The sequence below is a fragment of the Terrapene carolina genome, unplaced genomic scaffold (genome assembly GCF_002925995.2).
Source record: "Terrapene carolina triunguis isolate 2854851 unplaced genomic scaffold, T_m_triunguis-2.0 Scaffold67, whole genome shotgun sequence".
NCBI lineage: Eukaryota > Metazoa > Chordata > Testudines > Emydidae > Terrapene > Terrapene triunguis.
The window spans coordinates 40,774,514-40,794,350 of record NW_020664418.1 but is presented as its reverse complement, the minus strand read 5'-3'; the positions used below and the strand labels follow the sequence as shown (position 1 = coordinate 40,794,350).

At 38.6% G+C, this 19,837-nt stretch overlaps 1 protein-coding gene and 1 long non-coding RNA gene across 5 annotated transcripts in view; both read right to left on the bottom strand.

Annotated features, from left to right (window-relative positions):
• CHD2 (chromodomain helicase DNA binding protein 2) overlaps nt 1–9,161 on the bottom strand; it is a 98,563-nt gene extending 89,402 nt beyond the window's left edge. For both annotated transcript variants that reach the window (XM_026648349.2, XM_026648350.2), the window contains exons 1-2: nt 8,646–9,161; nt 8,178–8,306 (exon numbers count right to left, since the gene is read on the bottom strand). In XM_026648349.2, the coding sequence (XP_026504134.1) occupies nt 8,178–8,239 (62 nt within the window). In that variant the 5' untranslated portion in view covers nt 8,240–8,306; nt 8,646–9,161. The remainder of the gene's footprint in view (nt 1–8,177; nt 8,307–8,645) is intronic.
• A 2,535-nt stretch (nt 9,162–11,696) lies between these two features.
• The window catches only part of LOC112109586, a 46,892-nt gene continuing 38,751 nt past the window's right edge, over nt 11,697–19,837 (bottom strand). For all 3 annotated transcript variants that reach the window (XR_002908324.3, XR_002908323.2, XR_002908325.3), the window contains exons 4-5: nt 19,468–19,529; nt 11,697–12,103 (exon numbers count right to left, since the gene is read on the bottom strand). This is a non-coding gene — a long non-coding RNA (uncharacterized LOC112109586). The remainder of the gene's footprint in view (nt 12,104–19,467; nt 19,530–19,837) is intronic.

Genomic DNA, 19,837 nt, shown 5'->3' with positions numbered 1-19,837 from the left:
CGTCTCCCACCGACACAGGACCAGTGTGGACAGCATTTAGGTCGCTGTAACTTGCATCACTCGGGGGGTGAAAGGAGAGTACAAGTGTAGACTTCAGGGCTCTGAAAGAGACAGATCTCCTCTTCCCCAGGTCTGAAAGTACTACCGTGTTTAACATTCACCAAGAGCAGCATATAACTCAGTTGTGACTACCTCACTGTTCCCACTCACGCAGCACCCACTGTTGAGAACCTTATAATACAGGGGCGGGTAAACTTTTTGGCCTGAGGGCCGCAGCTGGTTTTGGAAATTGTATGGAGGGCCGGTTAGGGGAGGGGGGCATGGGCTGGCCCCCACCCTCCCCCCGCTTCTGGCCCCCTGACAACCCCCCCCGTACTCCTGGCCCATCCAAACCCCCCTCTTCCCTGATGGCCCCCCTGGAACCCGTGCCCCATCCAACCACCCCTTCTCCCTGACCGCCCCCAGAACCTCTGCCACTGACTGCCCCCCGCTGCCCCATCCAACCCCCCCTCCTTCCTGACTGCCTGCCGCGGGACCCCTGCCCCCATTCAAACCGTTCCCCGCCCACTGCCCGCCCCGCCCCCTGACCACCACCCTGAACTCCCCTGCCCTCTATCCAACCCCACCGCCCCCCCCTCCCTGCCCCCTTACCGCGCTGCTTGGAGCACTGGTGGCTGGCAGTGCTGCAGCTGCACCGCCCAGCTGGAGCCAGTCGTGCCAGCGCAGCACAGAGCACTGGGTCAGGCCGGGCTCTGCAGCTGCGCTGCGCCAGAAGCTCGCCGCTCCGCCGCCCAGAGTATTGCGCCGGCGGCTCACTGTGCCCCCGGCTGTGGGGGAGGGACCGGGGGCAAGCTTCCCGGGCCAGGAGCTATGGGGCCGGGCAGGAGGGGCCCCGCGGGCCGTAGTTTGCCCACCTCTGTTATAATACCTGTGCATTATGGGAGAAGAGACAATATCTAGTAGGCAAAAAAACAGGCTCTCTGTGCCCTTGGGATTAGATAAAAACAAGGAGTCTGGTGGCATCTTAAGAAGTGGGTTTTTACCCACAAAAGCTAATGCCCAAATAAATCTGTTAGTCTTTAAGGTGCCACCAGACTCCTCATTGTTTTTGGTGGATACAGACTAACACGGCTACCCCCCTGATACTAGGAAAGAGACAGCAGGACAGAAGTTACTTCATACCTCACTCAATCATTTTAACTGCCACTTTAGCAGGTTTTTGTTTATCCATGTCAGCAGTGTCAGCATGAAGCACAATGGCCAATTCAAAAGGGACTCTGCATGTAGTCAGCAGCACATAGTTGTAGTGAACATGCAAATACTTTAGGGGAAATATGCACAGCAACAGCTGTTCCGCTCAAGATGGCGAATTGATTTTAGTATGTGCTAGAAAGAGACCTTTTTAAATATTGTGCATGAAACCCTGACAAGTCTTATATTAAGGAAACAGGCCCTAAAAGAATTAGTAAAATTTGGATTTAGGCTTTCCCCCTTCATAGTTTAAAACTTCAGCCAAGTATCAGAGGGGTAGCCGTGTTAGTCTGAATCTGTAAAAAGCAACAGCGGCTCCTGTGGCACCTTTAAGACTAACAGAAGTATTGGGAGCGTAAGCTTTCGTGGGTAAGAACCTCACTTCTTCAGATGCAAGTCTTGCATCTGAAGAAGTGAGGTTCTTACCCACGAAAGCTTATGCTCCCAATACTTCTGTTAGTCTTAAAGGTGCCACCGGACCCTCTGTTGCTTTTTACAAACTTCAGCCAGTCACATTTGTGTGTCCAGTGCAAAACCCAGAAGATATGGGTTTACCACAGACACTGGGGGTCTGCTGTATGATTCTATCACAAGTGATCCTTAAAGGCAGTTTTGGCTGGAGGAGTTAGGACAATAATCTATTAGAGTGCATCCCCTGCAGACGTCATGTGACAGCCATACCTCTCCAAATACAGCAATGATGAAAGGAGATCTGAAAAGGTGGCAGATTCACAGTTAAGAGGTGGGACTCCCTCACAGAACAAAAAACATCCAAACTCCAGTATTAGTTTTTACAATATATTAAAATATAAGGAATGTTGATATTTCTATGCCTAAAAATAAAAAAAAAAAATGTAAGGAAGCCTAAACACTTACAGCTTCACAAATACTTTAGAGCAGTAAACAGTTGGTGGAATCTTTCCACTGTCACATACAGAATTGGTTTGGGTGGGGCAGGGTTGGGGAATAGCAAGCAATGAATTGTTCAAAATCACTGCTGTAAAGTACCCAGGACTTAGCAAAACACTTCACACTTGACTATCTCAGAGGCAGAAGGCTAAATAAATAGGTATCCTGTCATTTCTTCAAGTGGCCTCTATAGAGTAGAGGTGAGAGGCACTGAAGGGGGGGGGGGGGGGTGTTGGAATGACATTTCTCTGGGGATTGATGATTCAGTTTCTAAGGGCTGGTCTACACTGGGCACTTACATTGGCTACCTCTCTCAGGGGTGTGAAAAATCCACACTTCTGAGACACACAGCTATGCCAACCCCATGTAGACAGTGCTAGGTCAATGGAAGAATTCTTCCATCAGCCTAGGTACCACCTCTCAGTGAGGTAGATAACCTACACCAATGGTAGAACCCCTTCTGCTTCTACACTGAAGCACTACAGTGGTGCAGCTGTACTGCTATAGCGGTTTAAGTGTAGCCATATCTTTGTTAATTGACACCTTGCCACTATTACCTTCCCCCACCCCCCCTCAACTCAACGTCATACTAGTGCATTTAAAATGTAGTGGGTGCAAAAGAGCGTATGTCTTCAGTGCAGTTACTCTGGCTCTGGGCATTGGGTCAGCCTAGCTCACGAGCACTGAAATGAGTTAGTGTTCTCACCTGGTGCTGCACTTACTTCTAAGACTTCTGGGGGCACACCCAAGATATGCCTCTCTATGACTCTTTTCCCAGCGAATTGTGGGAGACCTTATCTGTCCTGAGCAGAAGGGGGAACTACAGAAAGGCAATGCCTTTGGCACGGGAGAACTATCAGCACTTGACTGATTTAGACCTCACTGCAAAATGGGCAGGATGACAAGTAAAAGCAGAACCCAGGCTCTAAAGATATATCTCCAGCTGTGAAAGCTAGCCTGTGTTGAAGGCATCACTAAACTCAGGCAAGAGGTTTTATGTATAGATATGAGAAGGTATGGGGCAACACCCAGGTAAAAGCCTGGGCAAATTCTGCAGTGAAGACACACTTAGGGCTTGTCTACACTTGAAACTCTACAGTGGAACACCTCCAGTGCTGCTTTAATAATTTTTTTAATATTACCTATGCCCATGGGAGGGGTCTTCCTGTTGGCACAGGTATTCCACCTCCCTGAAAGGTAGATACTTCCATGAACCTAGCACTATCTACAAGGGGACTTCAGCTTAAAACATTGCTGAGGGATGTGAGCAAGGCAGCTGGGTTGATCTAATTTTCTAGTGTAAATGAGCCCATAGTTGGCTGTGATAAATGAAGGCAGTTTCTGTAGGATTATGAAATCACACAGTTGATCTATTTATTCTTGTCTTCCATTTCTGTTACATAAAATACTCAGGGTAATACAGTTAGAGAATACAAAGTGTTTGATTATTTCAAAGAAGTCTGAATTAAGTTTTTATTTGAGAGTTAAAGAAACAGTTCATAAATATTTAAAACTATTTCTAATTTCTTGCAGTGAGTTTACAAGGGTTCTGTATATTCTTTGCAGTTCTAGCAAAGCTCAAAAAACAGAAAATACCGTTTAAAATCTCTGAATCATGTATTTGTAATGAGATAAGTTACTTCCTTAAAATAAAAATGAACCATCCCTTTGCATTTCATGTAGATTACATCATAATACAACTAAACCAAATTTCTTGCACGTTATTTTCTCTGCACTGATGTAACATGGATTGCTTGGTTTTGTTTTTTTTAAAAACCCTTCAGATTAGAAGTGAGCAGAAGATTAAAAAGTTTTAAAAAAAAAACTCTGCAGAGCCATGGAGAACCAAATTCTGTAAGTGCTACTGCAGGATTGGAACAAAAAGCACTCACAGTAACAACCAATTAGTTTGTAAACTGGAGAACCAAAAGAAGGAATTTGTAGCCAGAACATGTTCAAAATGTATTGTTAAACATGTCCAGCATTGCTTGTCCTATGTTTTTTTTAAAAAGGAGTAAAATGTGATCTGGCTAAAAGCATTTACACACTTATGGGGCAAGTAGGGAAATGGGGCTTCATCCATTTAAGATTTGTAAAATTATAAAAAATGTCCAGCTGTTCAAGGAACACTAAAGGGTTAAAGGGTATCCAAGTTTAAAAAAAAAGATCATGGAAAATTCTACTAAAAATGTCCATAAAGAGGATGTGAGAAAATTCATTGTAGATCTACTGCATGCACATACTCTCTCACACACACTCTGGAATGAATGCTGTGCATGCAAACGCTGTTTTCCCTGCTGGCTGAGCAGGCAATCGCTCTCTTGCCAAGAGTGGGGGAGGCTCTGAAAAGCAAGCTTACGCTGACATCACTAGAAGGCAGAGCTCTGCTTCCACAGAGGCAGCCGAGTGTTGACTGTCCTGTTACCAAGTGAGCTAACAGCCAATCAGATTCCACAGCAAAAACAAGATGGCCTTTGAACTCCCCACCAGCAACTTCCTGCTGTTTTCAGAGTACACACAGTGCAATGCAGTATGTCTGTCAGCTATGCGGCACAAAGGAACAGCCATTTTGTGACTGAACTGGACCTGCACCAAAATGCCAGGCGTTTAATCATTTTTCCTTTCCTTCCAAGAGTGGCTAGTTTCCTTTTGAGCATTAACAAGACAAGAAATACTAATTGCTGATGAAACCAGATAGAGGTGTTAATTTTTGTTTCACTTCTTTATTTTCCCCAGATAAAATCCTCTTTTATATGAAACTACTTCTTCATAAAATGGCTGCCACAAACTGAATGTGTTCTGTTCTGCAAAGTCTGCTGCACTCTGCAGTTCAGTTCTACAAAAGCAGCCGTTTGCCAAGAGGACAACAGATTACAGATCTAAAACTTCAAAGCTCTCAATGGAAAACAGGTCTAAATCCATTCACACAGAACTAATATTTCCAAACTGTATTTTATAACACGAAGTGCAAGTTGGAAGCAAATACAACTGTCTGAACTGCTTCTGCATCTCTTACGTAATAAAAATACAAGCCATGTCCATTTCATTACGGTTAGGGATGCGATAAGGTAACTGCAATGAAGAAATTCCAAGGGATTTAAGCAGAAGTTGGATCTATATGGTGTGTCCTTATCTTAAGTTATTTATACTACTGTTGTACAGGATTGCCAATTCCTAGATTTACTTTATCTTAATTTGTATTTCAGATACCAGTATTTGTGAAGTTAACGTTGTATTCAAAATTTATTGTGCAACTGCTCCTCTTCACATCATCTGCCTTTTTAAATAAAATGCATTAGAAAAGGCAGAAGATGCAAGCAAAAATATTTTTAAAGAAAGGTTACTGCCAACATTTTGTTCCATTGTTTAAAATTTTGAGTTATTGACAACATCCCAGCTTTCATCCTGGGTGAAGCAAGTTAAATCAAGTGAGTGAGCTTAACAGTGAAGTTGGAAAGCTTGACAATTGGGTTACTGTCTGTATACTGAAATACAGGAAGAAGAGGTGTTGCTATTCATCCAAAAGGTCCCAAGAAAGGCCTACATCTGTGCAGACTCTACTAAACTTTTTGTAAGAGTTAAACTAACATAATTTCCCCTCAGGAATAATTTCTGTTTCAAGTCAACTCTCAGAGGAGTTTGTGTTTGTTCAGATAAGGTTTTTTTTTTTTTTCTTTTTCTTTCCTAGAGCTGGAAATTCAGGAATCTCAATTCCAGTCATATTCCATAGTCATTATACTAATACACTCTCTACCAAATACACACATTGTTTCCTATCTGTATTTTTGCTTCTCATAACCTCAGATCAGTGGCACCAGTACACTCATATCCACCTTACCCTTCCATTTTCATTATTGTAGACTCCAATCGAGGCATGATTATGTAATATGACTTCACACATTACCTAATGCTTCTAAGCTAGTCCAACAAAATTGTGAGAGGGGAGTCAAGTCAGAGAAGCATGATCTGTGCAGACATCAATGTGTTTCAGGGTTACAGTAAAACAAGCTGAAGGCTTTACTTCCTAGAAATCATTTCCCCCATATCTTAAAGTCAACCTTAGAAAGCAAAGTATTTTAGACATTCAGCTGACTCAGCTCAGAAAATAAGGCTCATTTATAAATATGCTCTGTTCAATTGCTCCCACACTCCAGGTGAGTAGATATTACCAGCACTAAGTTTATTCTGGTGAAGTATGGGAAAAGGGGGAGAAAAATGTTAAGCAATTTACTTTATTTAATACAACAGGTGAAACATATGGCTCAATCAATGATGCTAGACACATGATCTTTGCTACAAAAGAGCAAAATTACACATATGATGCTATGCAAATATTATACCCTTGGGACAGAAAAAAATAAAATCAAAGGTTGTGTGTCTGTGTGATCCCAATTATTCACCCATTATACCCAGTTATTAGACTTCATTTTATTTGGCATAATATTCCTACACTCCTAAAATGTATTTATTCTGATTGCTGTTGCTCTTACTACTGATCATCCACATTTTTCAGTGGCATTTAGATTAAAAAGCAAACCAACTTTTCTTAAAGTCAGGATTTTTGCAGCTGCACTTACAAACATAATTACAACCTTATAATTAAGGTTGAAAATATGTCAAACATTTTAAAAAATACAAGTCCTTGTATATACTGTGTGTATGATTTGGGTTTTGTTTTTTTTTTAAAACCAATTTAACAATACCCATTTTAAATCAAATAAATTTACCTATTTCCATTTTAACACCTTTTATTACATTGCAATTTAAAAACATTCCTGATTAGCATGCAAAATTAAGTTTTAAAAGGTTATAACAAAATAACGTGGTCTCAAATGTGTTTGTACCACAAATATTTCAAGTTCATATAATGTTCAAGAATAGGTTAAATATTACTGGACAAAGAATCTTATTCATACATTTGATAAACTTACATAGTGCACATGTTGATACCAAAGAGTTTTAGAATTCATTTTATTGACAATTACTTAAAAGATACTCAAGGAAAAATGAACAGGTCACGATTTAATAAAAGTTAACATAAATAGGCAAAATGCAATGTATTGACAAACCACTGAAGAGCAATGCAAAGTTTTTAGACTTCAATGTTAGATTAAGCCAACATATTGTTTAAGATACAATGTTAGAAGCTAAATGAAGAACAAAACAAAGGACTTAATGTTGTTGTAAGTCTATCAAATGTTAGCAGTATTTTCAGCATTTTGTACTCGTCCTCAAATCAAAGTTAAATTTATAAAGTATTTGAAAAGAATATCATTACTTGACATAAAAGTAAACACACATTCTGAGCAAAAATATACAAAACAAGCAATCAAAGGACACCAAGGTTCCCATTAACAATCCTAGTTTAGATTTTATAAACATGAAATACTATCACCACCAGGGGAAAGTTTGGTTAAATTGTATCAAAATACCTAAAATACCTAAACAGTATCAAAGTTCTGTAAGCCCAAATAAAATATAAAGTAAGGAGCATCAATCAAACAGGCACTTTTTAGTTTATATTTTAAAATGAACTTTTTTTCATTCATGTAAGTTTCTCTAGTGTCTATTTACTATAATTTACTACTACTAGGCTTCTGTATGGCCCTCAGTTAAAGTTTAGACTTCTGAGATTCTTCAAAGAAAAATTTGCCTTGTATGTAAAATGGTGCAATGCAGCAATGGCTAAACCGACAAGGTCGTTTTTCACAGAACAAAAAACCTAAAAACTGAAATTCAGAAACTGAAAAAGCATAACAGAGAAAGGGGCTCCCTTGAATAAAGGTACATTACCTTTTGACTCTGACATGGGCCCTTAAGTCACAACACAACTTTCAGAAATTGCTACCAAAAAAAATTAGGGTGTGGCATATTAACAATCTCAAGGTCATGCCTTAAAAAAGGAATCAAAATCAGTTAAATGTTTTGTATTTAGTATGGGCAGTAAACCAAAGCTGTCAAGGTAAACACTGTATTCAGAGGTTTTTAAAAAATAAAATAAAGTTGATAGATCATACCTCGATGCATTGCTGTGTACTGAACCCTCCTCTCCTTGGCTTTTGTCCTCATTTCTCATCATCTTTTAATTCTTAAATATTAAAGGGGGGTATCTGTGTTTGCTTTGATGTCCTGTGCCCAGGTATTTACTGTCAAAAGTTGAAAGAAAGGTAAGGTCCCAGTTTGTTTCATTGGCTTTCGTTATCAAGAACAAAGTCCTGACGCTGCAATGATAGTTATAACAATACACAACACTGATCAGCACAGGAAAACGGACATTTAAAACAATAATATTCATTTTAAAAAGAAAAAATTGGAAGAGAAACAGCCCAGAGCAGCATCCTGCAAACTTTCCCAAAGTAACAGAGGAAGCAAAAAATCTCTGTATTTTATTGCGTCATTCCCAATACAGCTCAAATCGGTCGAAAAGTCAAAGTACTCAAAAACGGCAGAAATCTGAAAAATAATAATATTGATTGCCCACCTACCTGATCCATGCACCACCGCCAGGACCAAGCCGATATTAGTTTCGGGTAGTGGAAAAACATCAGATGCAAAATATTTGGAGGTAAAACGATAACTATATATTTTTAGATAATAAAAAAATAAATAGATTCTAATCCCCAAAAATATACTGCTGTGAAAGCAAAAGCAGCGATAATTAGTACAAAAAATGTCCGGGGGAAAAGCTCATTAGGAGAGCGCACAAAAATGGAGGTACGCCATGGCTTCTAAGCTGGAAAAACAACGACCTGGGCTCTCTCCACGGCTTCTTCTTTCCAGCAAGGCACGAAAAGAGAGCCTCCAAAAGCTGCTTTTCTGCCCGAAAAAGGCTCAATTAGCCCCCGATTCGTGCCTAGAACAGGTAAGGGGCTCTGGGGGCCCCCTGAGGCTGCCCAAAAGTTAGGGAAAGTTGCGTAAAGTGTTGGGAAGGCACGGAGCTCAGCGCGCTCTCTCTAAGGCACAGCCGCCATCTAGAGCTCCTTCCCAGCTCTGAGCTCTGCCTTTGATTGACACTCTCTACATTTACCCCACAACTCAGGTGATGTACCATAGACCCACCCCTTCATTTCTACCAAAAAAAAGAGATAGCCTCTACCTAAAGGGTGCCTGCCACCCCCCACATCCTTGGCTTCTTCAAACCACCCCATCTGAGGGGGTACCTTAACCCCATCTGGCTCAGACACCCTTTCCAAGCCAGAAAGAAATGTAATTTGTTTCTTTTGTTTTAAAGATTTGCTAAATATTTCAGTCCATGGGCTAAAATTACTTCCTCCCTGGACAGGAAGTGGTGCTGTAACAAGCCATTTTGAAAGAATGGAAGAGGGACTAATAGCCAGATTTGAGCAACAACCCTCCTTGGAAGTCAACCCCACCCAATGGGTAGCAATTTTTTTTTAAAAATTCAATCAAAAAAAAAAATCTATCTTCCATCAATAATCCCTTCCCTTGTCACTCAATACCTATAATTTAAGATTGAAAAATGGAAAGTCACTACACCCTAAAGAAAGCAGTTTGACAGTAACCCTTTCAACTCAACAGCGCCTCCCTAGTGGTTCTTGAGAAGAGCAAAATTAAATAGCTATGTTATTTTAATTCATTAACCAAAGAGACTATTGCAAAAAAAAATATAGCACCCAGGTTGAGTATTGCCCATTTCTTAACCCATTAGTGTTTATAATAGATCTTAACATCCTAAAGTGGACTTTTTACAGTAATGTAGAATTCAAGGTCCAGAATTAGTTATTCATTATAAGCCAAGTAAAATCTCAGGTACTACGTCCTGGTAGAGAAAACACCACTCATTGAGGAATTGGAAGGGATCTAAGCACAAGAGATGCCCTTATGCCCACTACTCCTCCCCCAACAACAAGCAAAAGTGATAACCAACTAGAAGCATCACCTAAGCTTTTCACACATTTATTATCCATTTTACAAGATATTGGAATCAGGCATCAGTGTTCAGATTTTTTGGTACTGTTTTGATTGGGGCTTTATACTAAGTGCATCAAAAATGGTACACTACCCCAACCAATGGCCAATAGCAAGTTCAACCAGTAAAACCCAAGTTATTTTCTTTCAGCTCCTCCATATCCTTCCCATTCTTGCCCTCAGTCAATCCACCCTGTCTCTTCAATGCAGTAAAATGAGGGTTGTGTAAATTTGATGTGCTATACCAAAATAGTGCAATATTGACTGGTGAGTGATTATATAAATATAGAAGAAAACTAGTGACCCTCTGCGCACACAGCAAATTAAAAAAATAAATTACAATGTAAAAAGAGCACTAATTCCAAAGTGAACTTTAACAGTACAAAGAAAATCTATTAATTTGAATACTCAGTCTTTTTTAGACAGTCTAATACTCAACCGCACCATATAATAAATGGCAGAAACAAGACTGGCTAGGTAAGTGTGTACATTCAACACTGCACAATTAAACAGTTATGAACAGCCATTATCATATGTTAAGAATGAAGATTTCCAACAATTTATCTCAATGAATGACAGCTGAACATCTCATGCTAAATCTACAATATTTGTCATTTGGAGATCCCTTTTGTCCAGATTATCTCAATTAACACCAGGTCTGTCCTGGTATTCAAATGTGAGGAGAAAAGTTGGGCTACCTGTTCAAGATGAAATTTAAGTATAAAATTGTTTCTCTGTAGCCAACGGTTGACCAATAACATACATTTCTTGTAAGTGGCAACGTGATTTTTGAACAATAACTGACTTTTAAAAATACTACTTCACATAGGTTAACTTTGGTGTTTTTTATCTAGTAACAAGAAAGATCAAATAACTCCACTTAACACTTATTTGTAAGGAATTAAGTCAACAAGAAATTCACAGTATACAGGATGGCCATGAACTGTATTGGACACTTGCACAGACTAATTCTAATCCATTTTAAATAAATTGGTTTAAACACTCATTAAGACAAGGTACTCAACTCCACAGAAGTAAAAAAATTTAGAATGGTATAGGGTTTTTTTTTAAATCAATCCAAAATGTAACAGAAGTTTCCAACACAAAGCACATGAAATTTAGCAAAGAAGTTGTTCAGGCAACTCATTTGAAGTTCACTATAAAGGTTTTGTATACACACCCCTCCACACAAACAACAACAAAAAAAGATAGTTCAGGATGACCCTTCACTGCAAACCAATGGCCATGCATTTTATTGCCTAGTTTGCCAATATATTTGAAATTTGTACCATCCTATGATAGCTTCAGAAAGTTTAACAAAAGGACTTTGACAACTGACCAAGTACTCAACAAGATAAAAAATTGAACATTTTAACTCCATGGATAACTAAAAATAAAATATTGGACATTGAGAAACTGAGGAGTCTTTGAAACCAAATATAGCCATATTTCAAATGAAGTATTTCATAAAACTTACAAAGCCCTCAGTATTTACCAGCTTTAAAAATATTTCTCATTTTCAGTGTCCATTGATCAAAGAAATTTAATGCACCTAAACATCAATATATTCCAAGTATTTTTCAGCCAGGAAAAAGACAAACCAAGAATAAAGTGTAAAAAAAACATTTATTAAACACATCACTTAAAAATAGCATAACAATACATTTTGCCCAAATAGGTAGTATATACCTGATATCAACTTCATTCCCCTGTTAAGTATACATTTCTTGGAGTATAAAAATTTTGCCACCCATCCCTCAAAAACAGATCCATTTTCTGTACACTTGTACAACACCCTTCAGAAATTCAAGTCCATTTTGGTAGGATGATCACAAACCCAAATCTTCTCTGGTTTAGTAACATTGAAGTCCATGTTAAAGTGTCCCTGTCTTGGATGGATATATCACAGCACTCATTCATTAGTCCATTTCCTCAACCTCTCAATCAACAGTGGAACTGCCATCTTGGTTTCCCATTCGTAGACTCCATTTGACACTCTTCATCTGACTTGACTCTTTATAAAAAAATTAAAAGAAAAATGCTGTTGGAATATAGATAATTTATCCTTAAACTAAACAGACAACATTCAACTATGTACCTTGAAGGCATTTTAAACATGAATTTTAGAACTAAGGCTTCATGAATTTGATTCAATATAAATTATACATGCCAGAACACCTGCTTTTTTTCACCAACTAACATGGGCCGCATGACATGTAACAGTTTCCAAAAATACAAATAAATACTACAGGGAAAAGTAAGAGTTCAAGAAACCTTTTGAGCATAATGAACTCAGTACTAAAATTTTGCATAGGGAACTATTAAATTAAATACAGAGAGATACTTTCAAATACAGAGGGATTTTACCTCTGGTGACAAACTTTACTGGATTGACCTATCCACTAAAGTTAATGTAAAACACAAGTACTTCTAGCCAAACAGTAATGGTCTCAAATCAAGTTGAAACTAAGCTTAATTTTTTGCTATTAGATGAAGTTTTCAACTATGTCCCTCTCTCTGCTTAAAACACACAAGTAATCAAACAATGCCAAAGGTATGAAAGCTAGGTTACTATATGAAGGTGTTGACTGGAGTCAATAGAAATTCCTGAAGTTGTGCCATCTTGGCTCTAGTCTTCTAGTCTAGAAAGAGCAACACCTATGGTGATGGTCATTTTAAAGTGACCAAATATCAGAAAATAGACGGAATGGTCATTTCAGTAGCTACTGGATGAGCAAATGTGTCAAAATCAGGTGGAAATTATGCAAATTACACTGCTTTGTCTCATTGCTTTCAACAACCAGCATAATGTCTCTTCCCAACCATGCTTCCTCCAGCCATGAACTCAAAGTTTGCTCTTCATAAAGCCGCAACACGGCACCAGATCAGTGACAAAGTTAGAAATGTCCAAATGAAGCATTATTGTGACTGCCATTAGAAGTGGGACATTTGGCCCAACAGATCAAGTTATCTTGCCTCTTGACTTTAAATTACATCATTGCTACTGAAACACAAACCAAATGTGGCCCAAAGACAAAAACTAATGTACTTTTTTTAAACTGCTATTTGCACGCATATAAACATAAACCTTAAGTACAGGAAACAACTAAATGGCAGAACAACAAAAACTCAAAAAGCCTACAAGCCAGCAACGAAGTGCTAAATGTAGGCAAAACCCTCTGAACTGTACAAGAAATGGTTTTCAATAATTGTTTCCTCAATAGTGAATTTGCATTCTATCTTTACATTTGTGACCTTTTATTTCCTTCTTTCGAATGTGGCTTTTTAACTTAACACGCAGTTTAATTTTACAGCCAATTCTACCACTATCTGGTCCCCTTAAAAAAAACCCTCCAGGCATAATCTTTCCAGGTAAGAAAGGCTGCAAAATTAATTACAAAAAAAAGACAGCAGAATTGAGTGGCATCATCTAGTGTTTTGCCTCATCATTCAAGTGCCACTATTCTTATTTCAAAATATCCTGTCAAACTATGTAAAATCTAACTATGAAGTCCTTATAGCAATCTGTTCCGGGTTAACGATTTGCCATTTACCATGTTTCATATCCCAGTATTCCTATATGGATGAACTGATTTTTCCTCCCATTTCAGATAGATGGAATAGAGGTACATAATGTAAGTGGAATACAGGAGCGGCTATTTAGATTCAACTTTTAGTTGCATCGTATAGGTGGTAAGTTGAGGGTAGGCAGAATATTCAAATCACAGGGTCTTCCCATCTTCAACCTCACATACCTCAAGGTTTTTTTGGTTTTGTTATTGATTTGTTTTGTTTTTTAATTCAAGTGGTATTTCTTCTTTAGGGGGGGGTAGCAATTTTTAACTAATAGTCTCTAAACTGAAAAACTTACTACAAATTTATTATGTATCATATATTGTACATACTAATTCAGATTTAAACCAATTTAGGCACTTGGAGATTAGTCCATGTTTCAAAATATTTTTAGGAACTAATGAAATGTGATTAAGGCACCAAAATATGACATAACCACACTGTCAAATCTGGTCAGTGAGACAATATCCTTTATTGGACCATCTTCTGGTCCAATAAAACCCACCTTCTCTCTCTAATACCCTGAGACTAACACTGATACAATTCTTGCCAGTGTCAAATATTTGGGAATATTGGGGTGAGTGAAGTGGATACTCAATACCTAACGAAATTCACCAAGTTTCTTGTTTCTTTTTATGGTTACTGCTTCTGTTGTAAGAAATAAGGGAAGCCAAGTATCTGATAACCATAGTACACTTTTTTTTTTTTTTTGGCAGTTCAACCCATGAAAACCTACTTTTGTTGGGTCATTTCACTGAGTGCAAAGCAAATGTAAGCGACTGGATAAAAGAAGGCTAACGGCATTTTGGGCTGTATAAGTAGGGGCATTGCCAGCAGATCAAGGAACAGGATCATTCCCCTCTATTCGGCACTGGTGAGGACTCATCTGGAGTACTGTGTCCAATTTTGGGCCCCACACTACAAGGATGTGGAAAAATTGGAAAGAGTCCAGCAGAGGGCAACAAAAACGATTGGGGGCTGGAGCACATGACTTATGAGGAGAGGCTGAGGGAACTGGGATTATTTAGTCTGCAGAAGAGGAGGGGGGGATTTGACAGCTGCTTTCAACTACCTGAAAGGGGGTTCCAAAGAGGATGGATCTAGACTGTTCTCAGTGGTACCAGATGACAGAACAAGGAGTAATGGTCTCAAGTTGCAGTGGGGGAGGTTTAGGTTGGATATTAGGAAAAACTTTTTCACTAGGAGAGTGGTGAAGCACTGGAATGGGTTACCTAGGGAGGTGGTGGAATCTCCTTCCTTAGAAGTTTTTAAGGTCAGGTTTCACAAAGCCCTGGCTGGGATGATTTGGTTGGGGATTGGTCCTGCTTTGAGCAGGGGGTTGGACTAGATGACCTCCTGAGGTCCCTTCCAACTCTGATATTCTATGAAAAGACATCAGCCCTAAGGTATCTCTGCTTGGTTCAGCCATATTTGGTTGTACCAATGAGTTTGCAAACAACTGACATAGTGGTAATCTGAATCTCTCATCTTGAAAATACCAACACCACTTTCAGATGCATACACTTATCTAAAGTTACTATTTCTGTAACAAGATCCTGCAATGAAAGGAGTTACAATAAGAGGGAAGTATTAATAGCATTCAGTAAATAATTTAAAATAATTTGGACCCAATTCTTCAAACTACACAGCTACAACTGTGTGTTATGTTTTTAGAGTACATGTAGTAAACATTTTAACACGTTTTCCCAAGTTAGATTCTTCCTCCAGTAAGACTTCTACAGTGGCTTTATGTTTTTTATAAACAGTCACACTGATCATTTATGACTAAGATTCTTCTTTTCAGTACATGAAGCTTATGTTCTCTTTACATCCTTCTGTAGCAGGGGTTGGCAACGTTCAGCACCCTGGCGGGCCGGGCCAGTTTTATTTTCCTGCTGACGCGGCAGGTTCGGCCGATCGCGGCCCCCACTGGCCGCGGTTCGCCGTCCCGGGCCAATGGGGGCAGTGGCGCAGGCAAGCGATGTGCTGGCCGCAGCTTCTCGCTGCCCCCATTGGCCCAGGATGGCGAACCGTGGCCAGTGGGGGCCGAGATCGGCCAAACCTGCCGCGTCAACAGGTAAATAAAACTGGCCCGGCCCGCCAGGGTGCCTACCCTGGCGAGCCGCGTGCCGAACGTTGCCGACCCCTGTTCTGTAGAGTCATAGCATTAGCCATCACTCTGTTGCTCAAGTTCTCTTACCTACTGGCTATTGTATTTTTATTTCAAATTAAACAAGATTTATATTTAGGCTACTCAAAGCCGTTTGTACAATGCTTGGTAGGTTTCCTTCACTTCGTCAAAATATAGAAATGCCAATCTTTATTAACAGTCCACTGCAATACCTGAGTAAATATTCAAGCACCAAACAGATTTGAAATTTTAGAATTTCAAAATTTATCTTCTCTTCACACTATCATAATACATATTAACTTTTTGCTCTAATTTAAAAAGATGATTTTTTGGAGGAGTCCACTGCAACAAATAAAATTTCAATCTTTTGTAGCCAAAAATAAGTGTTCAGTTTTACCTCTTATGTTTGTCAAAAACCCACAACAGTTCCCTAAAGTACAGTTGGGAAGTCCAAACATGCAAGCATAAAATATACTTATCAATAACATGTATAGATAAAATACCTAAGTTATAAGATTCTTATTTCAAACAAAGAAGGCTAACTAGAAAGACTGTCAAGCTTTACATGCTTAAGACTTTTCCGTATATTAGAATTTTTTAAAAGTTACAACTTCACAACAAAGGAAAGCTATTTAAGAGGGAAATCCCAGTCGAGGTAAATGGGCAGGAACAAGTTCCGAAGTTTAGAACTTGAGGCTTTTACTTTGCCATGGGTTTACCAAAGCAAGTCTTCCTCTCAGAGACAGAGCTGTAATGGACTTGTATATTAGTGCCACTCTTTCGTTATAGGATGTGGAAATAGGTGAAATTCTCACCCATACAAGAAGGTAGATCTTCATGGAGAACAAAATACAAGAAGGTCCTTCACTGATCTCAGACGGCTCACTGTAGTTTTATCCAGTTAAAAAATGTGGAGGGGTAAGCACTACAGGTGGTTTCCATGGGAAAAACTAGTTGACTTCCATTGACATCAATATGAGTTTTGCCTAGGTAACGATAGGAATTTTGTTTGTTTTGTTTTTTTAAAGGCTGTCTCAGGGATGAAAGACTATTAAACTAGACAATGAGACGATCATAACTTTACACATTTGGAACTGTTGGGTTCTGATATATGACACTGATGTTCATGGTGTAACTTTAAATAGGACAAGGCATTGTTAGCTCAGGGAAGTTTTCTTCCAGCTCTCAAGGATTTATATTGTATCTGAAGTTAAGGGTCCAAGAATCTTTGGTCACATCTTATAGATCTAGACTGTTTTGAGGTTAAGTAACTTCTGAAAGGTACCTTTGAAATCAAGCTGAGGACAAAATTTGCAAACACAAACAGCACAGCACCTTAAAGAGTTGTTGGGCTGGATTAAAGGTAACAGCCCACATAAAATTTCAAAATATCATGTAGAGTACACCAACTCCAAAAAGAAGGTTTATGGTGAACTCAAATGCTTTTATTTCTTATTCAAAAAACCTTTCAAATCCAGATCACTAGCCCTAAGTTTAAACTTAGTTTACAAACATTTTAAAGGAAAACATTTTAAAGATAATTCTTCCTCAAATTAAGTTCAGGGCTTCTGTCTCTCTCTCCTAGAGATTATTACAAAGCACCATAAGGAAGTGAATAACTTCCCAATGTACAGGGTAACTGGGATGTCTTCAACTGCTGCTGGAGAAACATAACCCTACTACAATGAGTTTATAATCCAAATTAGAGAAAGAAAATGAAGAAAAAGGGTATAGGGAAAGTTGGGGTGAAATGTAACTGTTGTTAACTTTAACTTTCACCCCTCTTTTCCATGACATACCAAGAATTATACAGGTTCCCATACTTTTAACAGAAGTTGAGACAGGGCAAGAGGGCTGAGGAGGAAGAGAACACAATGGTTTCTGGTGGATAGCATGGCAAAAGTGGGTTTAGAAGAGTGAAGATTACTTGGAACATAGTAAGAGATATATTGTTCCATATGTAGGAAGCATTAAAAAAAGCAGCACAAAAAAGAGAAGACAAGTAGAGCGGGCAGGGTACAAGGGAACCAAAAAAAAAAGGAAAAAGGAAAAAAGGAATGATATGTAGTCAGTGAATTAAAAAAAGCAAGAAACCATATACAATACTAGTTGCACCTAAATTTGGCAGCAAGGTCCTGGTATTTTGCAGTACTCTAGTGTGGCAGTTTGGAGATTCTAAACATCTTAATTTAAATTAAGAACTACGGCTTTTAATGAATGAGAAGGAGCCAAAAGAGTATGTTTCTACCCCCAATTATTTTTATAATTAAAATAAAGTCTTATACCTCCTCCACCAATTTTCTGTTTACAATACGCTCCAAGGGTTTGTCTAGACAAGGCAGGACTTTTGATTTACTTATCAGTAGGAAGCTAGAAGCTTTGGCAGCCAGGGAGGCAGCAGTTGGGTTTTTGGCACCTGCGGAGGCATGGAAGGCAGTTTGAACAGAGAACAACATTAGCTGGATGTCTCTACTAATGTGAGGCACAATGAAACAGTCATTATCCTCAGGTTTCAGAGTTAACATCCTAATATGATGATGGAAGCAAGTCACACCTTGAAGCTACTGGTTCAGGCTGTCTGCAGACTAAGGAAAACACCACTGAATGAGTTAACTTTTCACATTTGGAAGATTATCTTCACAAATGAAAAAGTGTGTGTTAAATGCAAGTTTAAATTCTAGAGCACAGTTCTGCAGCAAAGTAAATTCCATGGCAAATTGTGCCACTGCATAAACACAAAATGCATTGAAAATTAGGGCAAAGATAATGTTATGCAGAGATACGGAGTCAACAAGAGGACTTAAATTTGGGCAGATAAAAGAAACTTGACTCTCAGTACCTGTTTTAAAGGTCATACAAAGTAGTCCAAGGATACATTCTTTTTAGCAAAATATAATTCAACAAGCAAGTTGTATTTCCATTTTCATCCCAAATGGTGGCACTAGATATAATCAAGTCTTCTCTCCTACTCAAACCTGACAACTTTGCATTTTGACTGAACTGAGGACTATTCCTAAATGAGACCCTATAAACTACTTGTTCAATGTGGTAGGTTATACCCTAAACTCATAGCATCCTTTGTGAAATTACAGATCTTTGGAATAAGAAGGGGGAAAGAGCTCTGAGTCTTAGAAAACTCCCTGGAGATAGTTACTAACTAGTCGGCTTAAGGACCCTTGTTGCTGTTGATAGGCGCGCACAAGGACAAAGCGTGGCTAATGATATTAATAGGATGCTTAAGACATTCTTTCTGTTATGTGATTTTCTATTTTATACCACAAATTGAGACATAATATTGATGAAGTACTGTACTATTTGTACAAGGTAACATATTTGATATATTGTAGTCTGTACAAATACAGATTTGATTTAATGTTTTATCCTTTGTTCTCATCAAGAAGTCACAAAAATGGAAGACCAAGAGTGCCACAGCATTATACGAAAGATTTAAAATTGATTGAAAATACTATCTAAAAAGTGCATTTCATAACATCACCAAAATAAGAAGAGTTCAGGACTCTGGTACTTTTAAATAAACCTATTTTTATTTAAAATATGCTTCAAGTCAATCAAGTTTAAGGACATTTTCAATCAAAAAAATTTCAGCAAATTAAACATAACTATAAATCATATATTTTAAATCACATGCAAGTATATTAAGAAAAATAACTTACCAATGCTTCAATCAACATCAGCTATTTTGTGCATCCTGAGATCACCACATTCCTCACCACATCTGTAGGGGAAAACATACATTAAAAAACATTGGAAAAATCATTCAAAACTTAAATTCACTGATTTTTATATAAACACCAGAAAGTGCCATCTTCAGCCTAGCACAAAGCTGCCACTCCCCCCAACCACATGGGATTGTGGTATGTACCCAATAAAAGACAACAAGAAAGCATACAGCACTTGTCAGAGGACATGCACTAATCACAATTTGCACCTCAACGTACTGCTAGGCAACCTGGGATGGCAAACTTCTTATGGAAACTCTTCCACAATTTAGAACTACCCTCCACACCCTGGATACATTAATCT